This window comes from Otolemur garnettii, unplaced genomic scaffold (assembly GCF_000181295.1).
Source record: "Otolemur garnettii isolate 467f Iridium unplaced genomic scaffold, OtoGar3 scaffold00068, whole genome shotgun sequence".
NCBI lineage: Eukaryota > Metazoa > Chordata > Mammalia > Primates > Galagidae > Otolemur > Otolemur garnettii.
In genome coordinates, this window is record NW_003852463.1 from 9012977 (window position 1) to 9033408 (window position 20432).

The 20432-nt window shown below is 37.1% G+C and overlaps 1 protein-coding gene across 2 annotated transcripts in view; it reads right to left on the bottom strand.

Annotated features, from left to right (window-relative positions):
- Positions 1 to 20432, bottom strand: part of MEIS1 (Meis homeobox 1) — a 133528-nt gene that overhangs the window by 6134 nt on the left and 106962 nt on the right. For both annotated transcript variants that reach the window (XM_003793457.3, XM_012807436.2), the window contains one exon: positions 17795 to 17871. In XM_003793457.3, the coding sequence (XP_003793505.1) occupies positions 17795 to 17871 (77 nt within the window). The remainder of the gene's footprint in view (positions 1 to 17794; positions 17872 to 20432) is intronic.

Genomic DNA, 20432 nt, shown 5'->3' on the forward strand with positions numbered 1-20432 from the left:
AGACATTAAAGTTACTTCAAGTGGCTTAATAAGATTTTTTTACAATTATTTTTGTGGCCCCTCCAAAGATGACTGGTCACTGAAATATAGAAAAGTGGTTAATATTAGCTCTCCAAAATCATACTCATGAGATTCTAATTCTTAAGATCCATTCGTACTGCATATAATATTAACAATTACATATCAAATACAGAAAATGAAGAGGACATATTAGATTCAGAACTAGTAAATTGCTTTTAGTTCCCAACTCAGATTTGAATATATCAAATTTGAAGCAGAACATAAAAAAAAACAATGAAAAGTTTAATAATATACTATTAATAATTAATAATGCACAGTCCAGTATGAATCTTACTTTGTAAGTCTGCCCACTTCAGGAAGGAAAATAGTTCCTAAAAACCAAATCATTAAACAGAAAGGAATAGATTTTCAAAATAAAAATGCATACTTCATAACAATTTAAGATTCTCAATATCCTGTTCTTTCATTATCTGAAAAGTAAGTAAAATAAATAATGAAACTGGACTCTAACTAAAAGGTACACCGTTGGTGCTAACTCTTGCTGACAATATGTATTACATATCAGTTCTTGTATATGAAGTTCCTGAACTGCTAATAAAAATATTTAAAACACAGATCCACAACAAACTGTGTTGCAAATCAGGTTATCATTATCTTGTATAAACCATGAAAATTGGAATCATGTGAGCAGAAGGTTAGATTAATTCTCCATTCTCATTATAAGCACAGGTGTAGCACAAACACCATGTGAAATAACCAATTAAAATGAAAAAAAAAATCTGCCTTTTCATTAGCTGCCTTCACTGCATGACCAATTAGAAAATTATTTAATATTAATATTCTGCATATACCAAAAGTAATTTTCATAGTAACTAATATAGGTAAGAGAGCAAAAAACATCTCTTTATCTATGGTACTGTTCATAATCTGTAGACTCTTAGAGGAAAGGAACTATTTCTATTAACTTTCTTTTCAAACCCTTTTTAAAACATAATATTTGATGGATATGATTTCTATTACCTAAAAATAAGAAGAACCTTTTTTAACAGATGATTAACCGAGGCTCAGAGAAATTAAATGATTTCTTTGGGGTCACATTGTTACCAAAGAGATAGATGTTAATAATTTGTTGAATGACACACAGCTGGTGAATGGTAGCAACAGCCTTCTCTCTAATGCAGTGACCAGATCAGGGCCACTACTGTGTCACCCATCTAGAATACTCTGGACTAAATACATATCTAAAACTTAGCTGGCTTTGAGCCAATTACCACTGGCAGCAACACTTCTATTTAGTCAAGGAATAAGCATACTTATGTATATTTCAAAGCTTACTTCCATTATCTCCTATATTCAGATTCCTATAGACCAGCAGTTCTCCACCTTCCTAATGCCTCCTAATACCACGACCCTTTAATACTGTCATGTTGTGGTGACCCCCAACTATAAAATTATTTTTTTTTTTGCTACTTCATAACTGTAATTTTGCTACTGTTATGAAACATAATGTAAATATCTGATATGTAGGATGTATTTTCATTGTTACAAAGGGGTCGCAACCCAGAGGCTGAGAACTGCTGCTATAGACCAACTCACAATAAACAACCGGGGTTCAAGTCCATGACTACTAAACCCATAGATTCAATTAAAAAAAAAATTACACCACAGGTTTGGAAAGGGCTGTAACCGTCACCTAGATTGGTCACTGACTTGAATTGCCTGTGCGATGACCTCACCCAGGAGATGGGGAGCCTTTGCTGGACTGGTCTAATGCAGCACTCACCACCTTAAACGAGGCCAACTGTACTAAGGTTCTGCCTTAACTTGATCTACAAGCCTTCCACCAGTGCAAATCTTTGGGGTATTTAAACAATTCTAATCTTCCTCAGAATAGCCTTTCAAATAATTAAACACAGCCATTATGCCCTGTGGGCTTTTCCCCTCTTCTTCCTGGGCTATATATCCCTTGTTCTTATAACATTCCTTCTAGAATATGCGTCCTTCTAGGATTCTGAGTGCTCTCCCCACTGGGCTGCTCTCTGGTTAGAATGCTAACCTTGCCAATGTGCCTCTGAAGGTCTGTGGCAGATGACACTAACTACATTCATTCCAGGCCTGCTCTAGGCCTCTTGTAAAAAGCAAACACACAGAGAACACCAGGGCTTCTTACCCCCATGCCTTTTTAGCTTAGCCCACAGGCACTAGGTGCTATTCTGTTCTCTTTTGGTGGCAAGAACTATGTGTTACTATTGATAACACAGATGTAAGCTACCCATAGGATATCAAGGTGGGAAACCTCTCACTAGAAAGCAAAAACCAAAACAAAAACATAGAAAACCTAATCACTTTTTATGAACTGTTTGACCACATTAGTAGGAACTTCTTACTTTTAATAAATTTAATTTAAAAAATTTGAATGTCATGAAATATCTATATATATAGGACACTGTAATCTCTCAGAATGTTACTGAATTAAAAAATATAAGTTATATGAAGTATTTAAATTATTGCCTGGGGTCATGGTGGACATCTGTATTTGAAAATAACTAAATACATAGCAAAATTTCTTTTTTAAAAAAAAAACAAACCACCTTTTCGATCTTAAAATCATCTCAACATTTGATTCTCTTGAGTGTATTTTGTTATCATCCTGGACTATCTTACACGTTCTCTATTTTTGGAATTATGCTACATACAGCCAAGCCATGTGTTTAGATGGCTTTGGGGTGAATTCAGATACAAAAACATTTTCCTTCTGGGTAAAGTAATAAAATGACATTCTTGCTCCTCCCACTATAAGTCAAACTGAGGTCAGCTCCCCCATCCCTCTATCTGTTTAAATAAACTGGTCCAGCTGTTTGTTTCTAAAATGCCCTTTGACCTTGTGTCTCATCCTCCCTGCTTTTGTGACAGAATGCTTTACTTTTCATTGTGGAAGAGTCTAAATTATCAAGAATTCTCTAAACACCAAACCAAAAAAAGACCTTTAGATTTGATGTGAACTTAAATGAACATATTCCCTTCTTAAAACACTCATTTCAGGAGGCATTAGTAAAATAGTTATCTAAAGCTTCAATATAAATCTGTGTGTGTGTTCAAATATATATTTGTACTTACGTATAAACACATTGGAGCTTTAACATAGGGGAAAAAATAGGGGTTTTGAAAAGAAATAAAAAAGAAAATGACAAAAATCCGATTTGAATATAAAATAAAAGATTACATTCTCCAACAGCCACAAAATAGTTTGAGATAAAATATATACATGAAATAGATACAACTTTAGAATCCTCCCATATTGACAAGGTCACTTTATAAAGTTTGTTAGCTTAAAGATGTAAGCAAAACTGGCAATTATACAATTAATATCCAAATATGGCCCTTAAAACTGGGACATGGAGTGCCAGGAATATATGACAAAGTGACAGTTCTGCTTACTTATTAAAATAGATGGCCACACACCTTGGTTTAATAGGATATAATTTAAATTTTACTGTAAATTGGGATTTTAAAAAGTAATCCCTTAAGTATGCTTTAAGGTTAGGAAATGTACTATTTGCCTTTTCATATTACATTCTAAAAATCAAGAAGGTGTGTTTTTTTTTTTTTTTTAAATCTTATTTTGCTTTGAAAACCATCTTGTGAGGTATTTTTTAAGAACTGGAATCCTTATAAGTGATAGAAGACTGAATAAGGAAAATAATTTTTGTACTTCCTTTTTTCCCTAGAACCATGAGTTAGAATTTCTTTTTGTAACCAAACTATCTCCAGTCTCAAAACAAGAAGCTTTACAAAGGAAAGAGCAATCATTCCTCTTTACAGCTTTATCCCATGTCCAAATAAACAGAAATCTATTTCCTTTTTATCTAGTTGTTCTTTTAGGGCTCAATCTTAATTAGGGGGAAAGGAAGACTGGAAGAGGAACAAGATCTTAGAATTCTGAGACCCGGATCATTGAATTTTATTTTGGAAACGTTATAGGCATCGGACAAGAATGGGAAGTTACTATGAGTGATGTCAATGAAAGAAACGTGGGAATTTTTGTTGTGGTTTTTCTTTTCTTTGACCCCAGATTTTTTTTTAATCATTAGACTTTTTTGTATACTGTTAATTCTATCTGCTTTCATTCTTTGTCTTGGTCATTTTCAGTCTGCTATTCAGTAGTTCTGTGAGCAAGATCTGGTAGAACAGCTTTCTCAAACTGACCTTTGTCCTTCAGTTTATCCTTGCCCTGCCCCTCCCCCGAAGACTGAATTGCTAAGTTTAGTTTCCCTCTGTGGGAACCGCCAGGCCTGTGGAAATCAGAGTGGGCATCTGTTAGGAGCCAAAGCACAGGGTAGTTTCCCAGTTCCACAGGCAACATTTTCCACATACCTTGGCCCTTCTCCTCCCTTGTGTGGGTCTCTGTAATCCTGATAAAAATGAAAAAAATATATATCTATATATCTTGCTCACTTTCAAAACTGCCATTTTCCCCTTTACTCAATTAATTCTACTGCTCAGTGTTTAGCATCCTACTTCTTCCCTGAACGGTTAAAGGGAGCCCGTCTTGGTTACACTGGGATGCCACAGCTGACTCTAGAAAACCCATGTAAAATCACAATAGTGTTGTTTCCAAACAACGACATGACTCCCTGTTACCTCCACACTGCTTCTTGCCAAGTAGGCGTAAGTGAAGAGTTAGCAGGAGGGGGTTTGACGTCCTTCAGAAGGTTCCCCTCTAAGTATGGAGAACTATCATGGTATATACAACACCCTTGGATGCCTAAGAAGCTAAAATTACTACCTTTTAAGAAAAGATTTTATTAACTAGCAAGATTTGTGAGTGGAAAAGCCTTCTAAACCTGTACTATCCATTAAAGAAAGTTTAGTTCTAATTTTAGTCATCTTTCATTAATATTTAGGTATGGTTAGGAATACCTATATACCTACTCAAATAATAATGATACCACCAGGCGTTTTAAATGTAAGTAGTGGTGATTTGGGCGTATACTATTTTTCAATTAAAAATAAACATGCACATATAATAATTTATTATATAATTGATTTTAGGTAACTTCTATAAATATTTTAAATCTTAGAATTAAGCATTATGAAAAATCTTCAAATACAAAATTTAACATGGGAATTATAGAAAATAAAAAGATTATATAAATTTACAGAATTATAGAATTTTCTTCTTTTTCTATTCTATGAATTTCCTCAAGGTAACATTTCTTTTAACTTATCATAGTCATTCAAATAAACTATATTTATTATGTTTTTATTAAAGTCAGCATTTATGTTTCACAAACAACTCCTCAGGAAAGAGTTCTAGCTGTCTCCCAAATAACCCTCTGTTCTTCTGAACAACAACAACAACAACAACAACAACAACAAAATCACCTTCAAAATCTTTTGTTGGAACTTTTTTATTTTCGATTACATTTACTTATTGGATTTAATGACCCACAACTGGCAGTCTTCAGGATCCAAGCCTACACTTCCTTTCTTTGTGAAATAAAATTTCATGAAACATGATTTTAAGACGCTCAAGAAAGTTGACTCAATCTCCAGTCAAACCTTATGAAATCATGTTTCTGGCACCTTTTTCTAGTTTCTTAACCTCTTCCAGGATCCAACAGTTCCAGGACTGCAATACATCATCCATGTGTCTAGGAGTGGGGGAAGTGGAGAACAGCGGTGGGAGGTGAGCGGACAGGAGGGGAAAAGGACCACATGGTCCCCTCCCCACCCACTCAAGAAACAAAATATTGGAATTTGCTCAAAATCACAGGAAGCCCATCAATCAGCAGTATGACTTCCCTTCTGTAGCAGTAGATGGGGGTATTTGCCAAATTACTCTGGAAAGGACTGAAGTTGTCTAACAGAGTTAAGGAAGTTAATTACATATAAAATTTGCTTCAAAGCAGCTAATGAGAGGTAATCACTAATTAATTGACAATGATGATGCAAAGTAATAACAAAACCCATGTTTTATTTTGGACAGCAGGCAAGAGAATAACATTCAAATAGTTCATCGCTTGGTATACATTACAGAAAATTTCCCTGGAAAGCGAATTTTTAAATAATATTTTTAACTCTAAACTTATCTTGAAAAAACTTAGGGATTGCTAACACTTGTATCTGATCTGAATTCAAAGCAAAGGTGGCTTACTTAGTACAGTCTCTATGCCTTTGCTACTTCTTGCTGCCCTAGGTTCCAAATCGGAATGAATGCTGGGGATAGCTCAGTAAATGTGGCATAAGAAATACCCAGCAGGCTGGGCATGATGGCTCATGCCTGTAATCCTAGCACCCCAGGAGGCTGAGGTGGAAGGATCAGTTGAGGTCAGAAGTTCAAGACCAGTCCAAGCAAGAATGAGATCCCATCTCCACTTAAAAAGTAAAAAAAAAAGTTACCCACTGATATTAGACATAGTCATCAAAAAAGCATTTATAAACTGTTCACATAAATATGACAATTTTCCAAATTTGAGTTTGTATAATCTTACAAATCTAAAAAATTCATGGTTTGCTTAAAGTATATGAGTTTAAAATGATTATTAGCACAAGTATAAGCAATAGGATAATACAGGATTATATGGCACAAATTCTAATAATGGGAAAGCTAAAATAATATCTTCAGATAATAGGAGCATCTTTTTATTTTCATAGCTGAATCATTTTCCATTTAATTTCCAATTTGCCCATATTCACAAAACATCAATAACATTGAATCTAACTGAACATCTCTTACATACTACTAAATAAATATATTTATTTAAAGCAAATTCTAGTTTTCCACCAATCTCCATTACAAATAGGATAAGGAGATAAGTTGTCATCTAAACTGGGACACTTCTGACAGTGAAGAGACATTACTAATAATTTTGCTGGGCAACAGATACACACCATGAATGTCGCAGGCAATTGGAATGTGTGATCACCTAAATGATCCATTAAACACTATTTTCCAAAGAAAATATCCCTTAAATAATTGGAATGAAAACCCTATTCTGTTAGAATGGAGATTAGCCCCATATATGTAAGATAATACTGTAGAATCCTAGCCTCATCTTGGGGTACCTGTAAGCACGTTCATTTCTCTAAGATCTTTCTTTTAGTTCCCTTAGTTTCCCAAGATTTCCCCAACCATAAACCTCCCAGGTCTGTGTTCTTCATTCATGCCAAAGGAAGCTATCTCAAAATTTAGCTTGATTGCTAGTTTTGTCAGGTTATAAATTTAGGCTATTGAATGGCAAAATGGATATGAGTTGACTTGAATTCATTGTCATGTTCGCTGCAACTTCTATTTCAATTAGTAAAGCTTGAGACCTAAGTTCTATGTAATACATGTCAATATGCAACCTGTAGGCCCTTAAAATACAAACCAGATCATTTCCACTAAAAAGCAAACACTTCTCAATTGAGGTATGTGACAAAACATCTCAAATGAAGACAATCATACTAATAAATGACCTTTGAAAAAATGCCGATGGCTGCGTAAGTCACACTGGGGAAAGAACAGGTATTTCCCTGCCGAGTTGCTGATTTTCAGTGTGACTAACCTTCCCCTTCTCTGAACAGCATTACTCATAATCACAATGGTCAAAATATGGCCAGTGGCAGGGAGAGTTAAAGCAGTGCCCAGTGAGAAGAACCTGAGAACTGAGCAGGAAAAATGCCACTTGTGAGCTTTGACATCATAGCAGTGTTCAGGTGATGAAACTGGGATGATACAAACAGTCTTACAAAAATTATAAATCCTAAGACACCAGTTTGTTGCCACACTGTCATCATGATTCTCAAAAATAAATAACGGTACAAAAACCTGTCCACAAATGTTTATGGCAGCAAAAAGGGAATGGGACACAAACACCCATCAGCTGGTACCAGCAAGGTCTCTTTCATATTCATACAACGGAACATTGCTCAGCCATAAAGGGAATGAAGTGCTGATGACACGTACTACAATGTGGAGAAACCTTGGAAACATTCTGCTAAGTGAAAGAAGCCAGTCACCAAGGACCACGTGTTATATCATCACATTTGGGAAACGCCTAGAACAGACTAATGGAGAGACCTAAGGGAGTTTAGTGGTCGCCAGGAGCTGGAGGAGAGAGCTGGAAATATGGAGGGTTAAGAGCTAAAGGGTGCGGGGTTTCTTTTTGAGGCAGTGAAAATATTTTTAAATATAAAATACTATAAATACCATGGAGATGGTTGCACAGCTCTGTGAACACACTAAAAACATTAAACTGTGCACTTTAAATGGACAAACTGAACTGTGAATTATATCTCAATAAATCTGTTACAAATAATATGTACTGGTGGACTGAAAGAGGCGATGGACTAGAACTCGGTCCTGTCCCTGCCTCTAATTAGCAGAATGACACTGGAGGGCCCTGGGCCTCATCTGTCATATGATGCAGACATTCCCACCCAGGATTCCTTTTCTATGGTTCTATAGCACAGAGCTTCTAAGATTTTAATCCATGCTCTCTTTTGATATACTTCAAAAATCTCAAATTCTTTTGTTATCTGAAATTTCAAAAGAAATACCATGACTAAAAACAAAATTTCATCCTTCTCAATATCCTTTTTTATACTCTGCTCACTCAGCCTGAGTCTGATAGGCCTCTTCCGGCCCCCTGCTCCCTTCAGCCCCCACTTGGCCTTGAGGATTCGACTTCTTGCCATAATCTATGTCTCCTAACTTGCTGTAAGCAGTACTGCCAAGTGACCAGCCGGGGGGCTGTGGTCTTACATCTTTTGGACATGTGCAGTTCTTTCCATTAGTTTTTCCAACACCCTCTACTCCTTCCCCTTTCTAAGTACATATGAACTCTGACCCAAGCCAGGGATCGAATTAAGTCTACCACAGCAGATGTTTTAGTGGTGTAGGTAGCAAAGCCCCTCAACCAGACAACAATCCTCAAAACTACCGGTTTGTGCTCAAGGCCGTATCCTGCAGTGAAAATAATGAAAACTTGAAAAATATAGATACATATATATGCATGCTATCTTAAAATTGCAATAATATATGCTGATAAGGTTTGTAATCTTGTATATTGTATCTTCTATCTCTTGTAATAGCAGAAGTCAAACATGACTTGAGTATTTCAATTTATATGTACAGGTCACTGGGTTGGTGCCCATAGCTCAGTGATGCTGGCCACATACACCTATACCGGGGCCAGCAGATTCAAACCACTAGTGGGTCTGCTAAACAACAATGACAACTTCAACAAAAAAATACCCGGGCATTGTGACAGGCACCTGTAGCCCCAGCTACTTGAGAGGTTGAAGCAAGAGAATCACTTAAGTCCAAGAGCTTGACTTGGCAGTCACACTCTGCCTCAAAAAAAAAAAATTAAAAAAAAAAATATATATATGTGTGTGTGTCTCCATCTGATTTTGTATACTATATATACACCATGTAGTAAATAGTATATATAGTATATAAAATCAGATGGTGAATTAACTTCCATCCCTAGTGAATATAAAGCTTTTGGAAAAAAGAACCTTTATTGATATTAATCCAGGTCTCACCAATGACAAATTTATTGTGGAACTAAATTACATTTAGAACCCAAGACCAACAGAGACCTCCCCCCCATCAGCTTGAAAGAGTTAACATATTTGAGAAAAGCAATATTTTTTCCCTTCTTCAGTGATAGGATCTAATCTTTGGAGGCACTGGGTATTCAAGAGCAAGCATCGAAAGGAAAATGAACCCTCCAGGATGTTGGAACAGATTATGGTTTTTTGTTTACTTGTTATTGTTCAGGTGTCAAGAGCATGATAGAGTTAATTATTTTTCATATTAATGGATCAGGCTAAAGGGTTTGTAAGAATAGAAATAAAATAGATAGGAAAATATTAATGATTATGAGGGCACCGGATGGTAGAGCCCTAAGTTTACAAGCATCCATACTTGTTGAGATATTTTTTCTTTTTAACATCTTCTTTCCCCTTAAAAATTGAAAATGAAGTCCACACAAAGCTCATGGCGCTCATACACCGCAGCAATCCAGGCTGAATCTGTGGCAACATTTGCCCTCAGAAACACTTCCTTCCTGGAGCCCCTGGCTGTACTCCATTTTTAAAAAACTATTTTATTCAGCAAGGAGGCAACATTTGCCCCCATTTTTTAATATTTCAGGTTGACTTTTTAACCACTCAAAAGTGCTATTTGTTTCCTGTAGGCGCAGCCTGAAGCAAGATGATGATGTAAGTGCGAGGAGAGAGAGAGGGTCTCTCTGGGCACCGCTCAGGGCTTCAGTGCTTAATGGTTAATCACCCAACACCAGCCTCAGCAACTGTTGACACAAAATAGGTGGAGATCAGGTCTGTGCAAGCAGAAAATACCAGAAAGGCAAACTATATGTAAACACACTTAAGACAGATTTGACAAGAATAGACCTAAGCCTGACTTGCTAGGAAAGTACTAATGTCTAAAGCTTCAGTGCCCCTCTTAGCTGAGTCTGTTTCTCTTTACAAAGTTTCCTTTGAGGAGACAAAGAGTAACATTTTAAAAGCTCAAATACATTTACAGAAGACAGCTGAGACATTTGTCCCCTTGATTCACATAGTGTGAGTTTCACATCTGTTCCTACAGGCAGGATTTATGCAAGGTGATACAGTTCTCCCATGTACACCTGGAGTGGAGCCAAATGAAAGAGAGCGAAAGGAAGGAGGGAAAAAAAAAACCACGTCTACACAACCACAATTCAAAAAGTTATTTCTCCTGACCTATAAAACTCATGCAAAGAAGCAAACGGATAATGCCTAAACAGTCTTTTAATCTTATCTAACTGACACCTGACAAGCCATTACTTATAGATTATTAATGCACCCACTAAAAAGTTTGTCATGTACAAAATTACTAGAGAAAAAGATTGAATGCCTGAGGAAAAAACAAATTTTGCTGTACAATAACTTCAGAAATTTCAAGCCTATTATCTGTCATGCCCTTCATAGACTCATAGCACACGGCTAAAAACAACTGATTTATCTTTATTACGAATTCTAAAATGACAGCACACATCTTTTTCATGTCTTGCGATAATGTTAAATTTCATCTAGTTTTTATTTTACAGTGTTTGATGTGCTTATTTAAGATGAGGGAAAGTAACAACTTTTTAATTAATTTTCCTGTTTGTCTCTTTATCAAAGCGTTTTTTTCCCCACTTGTTGAGTAGAGCTGGGATGAGAGTCAGTTTCAGAACACTGACCTTGCTTCTCCCTGATTCACATTATTGTATAGTCGGGAATATTAGAGCTGGCACAGCCCTTAAGAGTCTTGATTCAATAGTCCTACCTGTCCATTTTAAACCAGAGAAAACTGTTGCCCCTGGAGAGAAGGTGACTTGGATAAGGACCCACATCTAACTGGAAAGTGCCCCTGATTCCAGGGGCAGAGGTGAAGTGTCCTGATTCCAGGGTCCCTTCACTGGATATTCCCTCCCTTACCCGCCTGTGTAAATTTTATATTGTCAGAAGTTTATACAGGAGAATTGGTTCCTCAGCAACCTGTGATAAAGCCAAGATCTTCCCCCTTGACCATAATGCCTCTTGGCCCCTCAAGTCCCATCCTTTCCCTAAGGAAACAGCAGTCAAGTCCTGCTCCATCAGGTTTCATGACACATAGGGTGTTCTTTACAGTTCTCTGACCCAATACTTGTGCTAGGACCCTGAAAACAACAAGTCTGGCTTAATTATGACTTTCAACGAAGCATGCTGACCTACACCCCATGTTCAAAGTCAACCACCAAGTCGCTGGTTTAACTGCCTTGAAAGGAATCGCAGATATTCAGAAACACTGAATCCCTGCCGGATAAATTGGTCTCCCAACTCACTCAGTCCGAGCCTCATCTGAACCCCAGCCCCAAGTGGTACTGAGGTTGCACTGGCTCTCTGCTTCAGGCATCATACCAGTGTTTTCTCTGCCTTTTAAATACTGACCAGAGGAGAAATAGCAGTTGCACAAACAAATAACTGGACTTGTAATTCCACCTTCCTACATCCCAGACCATCCTGTTTCTCATCTCACCTAGAATCAAGGCACTCTGGCAGAGGGGGTAGGGTTTTCTATCCAGCGCAGCGGGCTAACATCTACTCCTATAAGGGGTTTCCATCTTGAACTGCATTAAGGATGTGATTTCACACAGAGGGGAAAAGCTCTGTGTAAACTGATGGTGTAAAGCTTACAACAAAGTATATTTAACAAACTGTGGAGTCATTTTCAAAGAGGATTGTTGGTGGGGAATTTTTTTAAATCTGCAGAAAAAAGCAGTGTCTGGGTTGAACTCCTAAGACTTCTTGACATGACGGTACCTGAAGGTTTCTACATTCACAGCTCTTTTCCCTGCGAGCTATTTGCTCAGCTTTCCCGATAATACCCTGCCTGTCTGGCACCGTGCCAGCACTGTCTCAGGCAATATGCAAGCTAAACATTTTTTGACTGATTTCAATATTTTCTTATGAGCAACTAGACAGTATTTTATCTAGTGAGTATTACTGATTGCTATAATCTAAGCCCAGAGTAAGCGCCTGGAAAGGTAATATTATTAGAATTGACACTCAAGGTGAAAAGCATAGCAATTAACTGAGTCTCCAAGAACAACAACCCATTCTGCAATGTTCTGGGGAGTTATTCTATTTATATTTCTCCTTCTTCTTTATAAAACACCGCACCTGTTACTCCATTGATCAATTAGGAACTCTACTTTAAATGTAGGTTACACTTAAATTCTCAAGGGAAAAAGTTAAACCACCTGCTTAATAAAATTACTTTTGTTGTCTATGAAGTCGATTCATCCCTAGGTGATTTCCAGGCAAAGAGAAGCACTATGCAGCCGCACTTCTATTTTGTAGTTGAATAGCAAACAAGTGCCCCAGTGCTTCTTACACCGTGAGCTGCTTTTTCCCCCCTTCACATATGTTTTCCTTGCTTCTGTGTCATGCCTCTGTTTAGCTTTATTGACAAAACAATCTGTGTCTAATATTTAAACAACATCTGTAAAAATGTATTACTAAATTATGTTGGAAGAAAAAGCAGAACAATTCTTTGAAACCCTGACCTCTATTGATTTTTAGATCGCAGAAGTTGAAAGGATAAATTTGTGAATGTTTTAACATTTACATCTAAACAGGTACTTATATTTATAGAATCTCTGATTATTTATAAAAGTGTTTGCTGCCTTATTACCATAACTCAGAAAGAAACTTGGCCTTTAACACTGAATCTGTTTATTATAATAAAAAAGAGCCTATATTCAAAAAATAACTTTACATTTTTACCTGCCAGTGGCATAAATCTCGAAGGATAACATACTGTTTTCCCTACTAGTAATAAATGGGAAGTGATGCCTGAATGCTTTTGCAGTTTCAAAAGCAATAAATGAAGTAAGTAGGAAAATCTGCTATGTGCACTAAATCTGAGAACCAAGAGTGCAATAGTCCTGCACTGCGTCCCCTCAGATGTGGGATGCGACCTGGAAGTTTACACACCCTGTGTAAAGTGTGGAGAGGGATTTGTCTCTCTACACACATACTGTATTTCACATATACTATATATTTAGTGCCTAAAACCCACATTGCCCTCTCAGAGCACAAAGGGATAGTCATTTAATGTCAGGCCTTGATAGGAGGTGTTTGGATGAGGAGTAGTAAACAAAGAAACTGTAAAATGTATTCAATACACCGTAGGCGACTCTGCTGAGGCAGGAGATATCTGAGGCATCCAATAAGTAGGATAAAATCAGAAGGCATAAGTTTTCATCACAGGGAATTCCCAGATCTGCAACACTGGTGTGAAACTATAACAGGGGATTTTTATTTGACCATTCTACCTCACATTTTCCGCATGAAAAAATAAAGTTGGTCCATTTGAGAGGAAACAAGCCCAGGTGTTGACTCTGTGGGCATATATGTGTGCGTTTCAAAATTCTACCTAAATATTTAAAGACCTAAATAATCATCTAATCCCAAAATTTAAGACATTGCTACTTAAATGACTAAAATATCCAGCATATTAAAAAAAAGTGTGAACTGCTGATAATAGCTGATGTATTTCTTACAACCACAACAATTAGAAAAGTAGAAAGACATAAAGCCCCTATACTATTACTTATCATTTGGGGATAAAATTATATATAATTGGGGGTGAGGGAGCAAAGGAAGAAGAATATATAAATGTATGCTGCATATTCTATTCCAAACTGATTATGCTTTCAATCTAAATCTACCGCAACACACAAGACTGAAATACTCAGGCAACTACTTACAGAAGTTGATATTTTAGAAACATGCAGTTATTTCAAATACTTATATAATTCATGGAGAAATATTTTTAACCAAATTATTTGCATAATTGCCTCAATTCTCAAAAAATTTATTGGCATGGACTTGGCCTGCAGTGTCACATCTAATAAATTTCACATTCCACCCTAGAACCCAAACGCTGTAAGTACTAATGTCAACTATTTTAAGATTCCTTCCCTGTTTTTATTCTGATGAGTAGAACAAATAAAAGAATTATTACAATTGTTTCTTTTACTCTAATTTTTCTCTTCATCAGGTCACTCTGTTTTGTTGTTTTCCATTTAAATTCTCTTCTTTCCCCCTACCCCTTGAGTCCCTGCTTTAGTGTTAGTTAGCCAAGGCAGGTAGCATACATCATTTATGTCAATTGGAGACATGGGTGTTTAGTTCAGCGGTAAAGTAAAAGAAACCTTTACCATGTACGGAACTGCCTGGCTCATTTTTCAATCACAGCATAACTTAAAACTGCATCAGCCAAGTTTCTGTGACAAGCTAACAACTAGACAAGCGTTTATAGTTTTTACTTTCATATTATATATTTCTATACATTATGTTACTGCCAATAATTATGACTGATCTACACCCAACCTTCCCTTTAGCGTTTTATTAAATCTTTTCAGCAGTGACTCACGGTTCATACAAAAATGTACATGTGTGTTAACAAGTTTTAAGAAATCCAAGAAGGAAGACACAAATGTTTAAACGTTGTAGCTAAAGATGTGAAGGAAAATTCAAAAATATTAATGATATTTTAGTGGCTCAAAGGAGTAGAGTGCCCGCCCCATATGCCAGAGGTGGCAGATTCAAACCCAGCCCAGCCAAAAACTGCAAAAAAAAAAAAAAATTATCATTTCTAGAAGGAAATAACTTGGGAAGACATGTAGTATAGGAAAAAATTTTACAAGCTTTCAAAAAAAGCTTCATTTTATTTTTTTTATTACAACCAAGTCAAAAAGAAAACCAATTCCTAATTATGCTGCTTTTTAGTCTTCAAATATGTCATGGGTTAAGGTTCTCTGACAGGTTTGGTTTTAAAATTGGGTCATCAGGGGTTTCCCATTTTTCCGTCATATTTCCTACTTAAAGCCTAAAGAAAAATAAATCTATTATCAGTTCCTTAAAAGGAGAAGCTGTGGATCAAAATTAGTGAACCATTAAAGACTGAAATCAAACATGGGGATGCCATTATCGAAGTGAAGAACAAGAATTTCTCCTAAACTTCCAGTTACTTGAGGGACGTTTTCTACAACAAAGTCTAGAGTCGAAACAACTGCAAATTGCAAAGCACTGAGATGTAAGGAAAAGCCGCTTTGACCTCCATATACTATACAAAGCGGGCAACATAGAATTATGTTTACATCCCAACTAATTAACTAAAAGTGATTTTTAAGCTATGTCCATGTAGGATTGAAGAGTAGTGTGAAGCTTAGGGTAAAGTCTGCATATACTTAAAAAATTATCTTATAGTATTAGTTACAACTTTTAAAAACATCCTTTTCTCCCTTCTAATGACAAAACTGAAGAATGCAAATATTGATTAAGAGCTATTTCTCTCCAGTGGAGGCGTGCGCAGAATCTAGAGAAATCAGTATATATATACTGTCTGGAGTCATGGGATGCTTTCCTGTCCCGCATTCACAGGAAGCGTCCCATAAGGCTGTCAACCCATAGAAAGCAACTTGTATTGGAGTTTGTTCTTTAGTAACTATGTTTATACATGGAGTTTGCTAGCAACCTCAAGAAGGAAGAGAGGCAGCTGTATGTGAGGTCACCTGAACGGCAGGGTTTTATAATTCCTTCATTAGAGAGCTCACCCTGCTACTACTTTGCCCTCAAATGGGAACACTTCCCAGGGATACATGTATGTGACATCTGTACACCCTCCACTGTATTAAAACAGCCTCAACTTCAGTTTAAAAAAAAACATGTATATATAAATTTAGATATGCATGCAAAATTGATAGTCTCCCCTGTAATATAATCCAGAAGCATCTGAAAGCCTAACTTTAAATATATAGTGTTATCAGCCTTAAAAATTAAGATACAATGGCCAGTGAAAACATGCAAACAAAACCCCTCCGCAGTGGCATAACTCCTAGTAACTCATTCGGATACAGTGAGCCTTTGGTTGGTTCCCTATCCACTAACTAAAAGGGCTGCAAAAATTGATCTCTCAAGGCTGCAGTAAGGTCATAGAAATTGATAACCCTTACAAGTAATGCTCATGTGAGTCTGTCTGTGTCTCGCAGATAGTGCGCTTTGTAAATTAATCCTCCAAAGGCAAATATATTGTAAGTAGCTTGTTATCTCTAAAATACTAAATTGAAGAATACATGGGATTATATTGACAGAAATTACATTTTCTGTAATGGGGTTTAATATATCTGAAATCTCTCCCAAAGGCTCCCAGGCTCTCTAACAGAGAAGGGTCTGTTAATGTAGGTGCAATAGACATCAAGAACAAATTTATTCACCAAAATGGATTAGGCCATGTAATCAGAGATTCTGTAATATTAATCTTTGACACTTATTGAACAGAGAAATACTTCTGTCTGCAAACTGTCATTCCTAGTTCTCCCCTTTCCCCAAGTAGGCCTTGGGCCTTTTCTGGATTTTACTTCAAAGAGGATAAGGTTTCTCCATCATAAACACTAATCTAAAAATATTAGGACAATTAATTAGATACACTTAGTTTTAGAGGATATTGGATTTCGATACCCTTCAAATATGACACTAGCCCTGAGGTGATTATATGAAACCTGGCTTTCAGCACATTCACAAAAGGTAATAAATCATACTTTCTCAAAGCCTCCTTGCCACACTGCTGTGCATTAAGTCAGAATATTGGTGGCTGGTACTTGGTATATAATCTCAGCTTTGCCCCAAATCAGGAATCTACACTTTATTTAGAAACGGCAGTATTGCACAGTCCTGAGATACTTCAGGTTTGGAATAGCTTCAAAGTAGAAACATAAATAATTTCTCCCTCTCAGTATTCGAGAGATAAGAGAAAAGGGGAGATGATTCTTGAATGAGTAACCCTAGCAAAATCTAACCGAATTTCCTCATACAGTGGATTTAAAGCCTGACTCATATGGGACGGGAGATTTTCTTGTTTCATAGAAAATAGGATGGTACCTCTCTATCGATTATCCCAGAGGGGGATGGGGGGGAGCCATAGAGAAAGATACATTTACAGAGCCATAGTGAATGTGAATTAAGCACACTTAGACTTCCCATAAAATCTGTCAATTTATAAAGGAGGTGGAAGGCAATACAATGTTTTCTTTTCCAGATCAGCAAGCCTTCTCAGTACCAGTCAACAGTTTGTTTTCCCTTTTGGATCCACAAGCCACCAGGGAAAGCTGCAGCAACTGGGTGTGTCTTCTTAATGCAAAACACTAGCTGCAGGTTGCCAGAGGGGGAAACAGATTGTGTGTAAACACAAAGCCAAATTACTCACCAATTGTTCACTTGAAGGATGGTGAGTCCTGTGTCTTGTGCCAATTGCTTTTTCTGTTCTTCAGAAGGGTAAGGATGCTGCAAGAGAACAAAAAAGATATGTGCACATCAGGCAATACTTGGGCCATTTCGTCAATAGCCTGAGTGTCTAGTGAAGTCTATAATTAAAGGTAAAAATGCTGAGGTGTGTCACTCTTATTAATGGAATACTACATCATCTAATTAATGGCAGTAAAAGACAAGCCAATTACAAAGATTAGTGAAGTGTATAAATAGCTACTTAGGATACTTGCAGAACCTTGATACTGAGTTTAAGCTTTAACAGGTTTATTTGTTGCAAATGCAAAGTTTAGTATGATTGCCACTGTATTTTATAGGGTTAAAATAAGGATTGGCCATTTTTTTAACCATCTAATGGTGTACTACCGGAAATTAAGATTTCCATTGAACCGTGGACTTCCAAATCTGACCTCTTTGGAATTGCTCACCTATTTGGACCAGGAATCTCAGCTGAGATCCTCAGTAGGTAAGTGTGACATCCAAAACACCATACTCAAGTATCAAAATTAAAATGGGTGTATTTTTTAGAGCCACTATTCATTTTAGCTCTTCAGCAAAGCACAAACAAAATTCAACCAAAGTTGGTTTCTACGTCTGAGTATCAACACATACTGAGATTCTAAACACAAGCCAATATAAAGTCAAAGGCCAGCATTTTGCATGCCAGGAACAAGTTTAGTAGCCAGGCTGGGTGGCTCATGGCTATAATTGTAGCATTCTGGGAGGCCTAGGCAGGAGGATCCCTTGAGTTCAGGAGTTTGAGACCAACCTAGGCAAGAGGGATACCCTGTCTCTACTAAAAAGAGAAAAACTAGCCCTTGGGCATGGTGGCAGGCCTCTTTAGTCCCAGCTACTCAGGAAGCTGAGGCAAGAAGATCACATGAACCCAAGAGTTTGAAGTGGCTGTGAGCTGTGATGGCGCTACGGCACTCTACCTAGGGTGACAAAGTAAGACTCTATCTCAAAAACAAAGCAAAACAAAACAACATAGAGAGTTGAAGTGGATAAAAAGTATTATAGGATTAGATAATAAAATGAAATTCATAACTTCTTGTAAGAATGTTTGGAATTCTACTGAAATTAGTTTGGGCACAAACACTTTTTGTTCAATAATCAAATACCCTGTATATCTAAATTTGAAATACATATTATTAAAGACTGGGCGAGGGGCTGAGGATGTGGTTTCTATCTATAGAGACACTGGCTAGCTTGCAACCCTGCGTCCTAATAAATTCTCCCAAGAAAAAATGGTGCTGAGATTCAACCCTCTATTCTATTGTGAATGGGAAAGGGCACCCCCAACCCTTAATTTAACTATCTGTGCCATCAAAACTAAATTCTGGTCTATTGAATACTAATTAACATAGCTTTTAATTTAATTAATAACATCTGATTAGATTCTAAAAGGGCTTGTTAATGATCACTTCAGTGCTTTCATATGTAAGTTTAAATATGTTTTATATCTATACACATGGGATTCGTTTGAGGAGAGCAGAGATACAGCAATTTTTCCCATAAGCATTGTCTGTGATTGTCACTTAATCAATAAATACACAATTAGAATAAGGCTTTGCTTTCATGGAATATAGTGCCTTTCTCTAAAGAGCTCCTAGTATATCATAGACAGGATGGCAATTAACCCCCATTATATCTCTTTGAGTGACATAAATGGAATCTATCACCCCTCCTGTTTTACAGGTAAAGAAACTGGGCAGGGGAAGGGACAGTTGGTGGCAGACATCCGTGACTCTGTGATATTTCCTGTTTCCCTTCCTCCAGTGGTTAAGCCTCACCATGACCAAAGGTTGCGGCAAATGCCTTTCATGATCCCAATTAATGTTCCCTTTTCAAAAACCTGCCGTTAGCCATAGTCTGCAAGGCCCACTACCATCCAGCCCTGCCCACCTTCAGATGTCTTTGCCTTCTCCCCATCTTCTTTCCACCCCTTGGCCCAGCCACACCTTCCTCCTCTGTGCTCTTCCAACATCCCAAGCCTTTCCTACCACTCAGACTCCTGCTTCAATGCTATTTTCAGGTCTCAACATGAATATCTAGTTTGACCCCCCCCATAATCCCACCTTCAGTCTGTTTCTTATTTCCCTAATAGAAAACACCACTCTCTGAAATACCTGTTTTAATTATTTGCTTCCTTGCTGGTGAGTGTCTTCACACTCATCTGCTGACTCTAAACTCCTTGCCTTTCTTGCTCACCATCCTCAAGCCCAGACTAGTTACATAATTGGAAATCACTGAATATTTGTGGAACAGAAGAATGGCTATCACTTACCATGACACACGGATACTCTTCACCCAAAGGCAACTTCAAAATGTGTAACAATTTATTTTCAAAGCCCACAGGAAGTATAAACAATCCAATTTGAGATCCATGACACTACTCTCTTTGCTTCATTCTTAAAAATGATTTCGACCCACCCTCTCCAAATAAAAGTATATAAACCTCACAATCGGCGAAGATCAGAGATGACAATGACCCTACTTGACATAAAGCCAGCCACTACAGCCAACATCTCATGATAGGATACTGCGCTAAAAGCAATCCATTACCCTAAGGTGTGAAG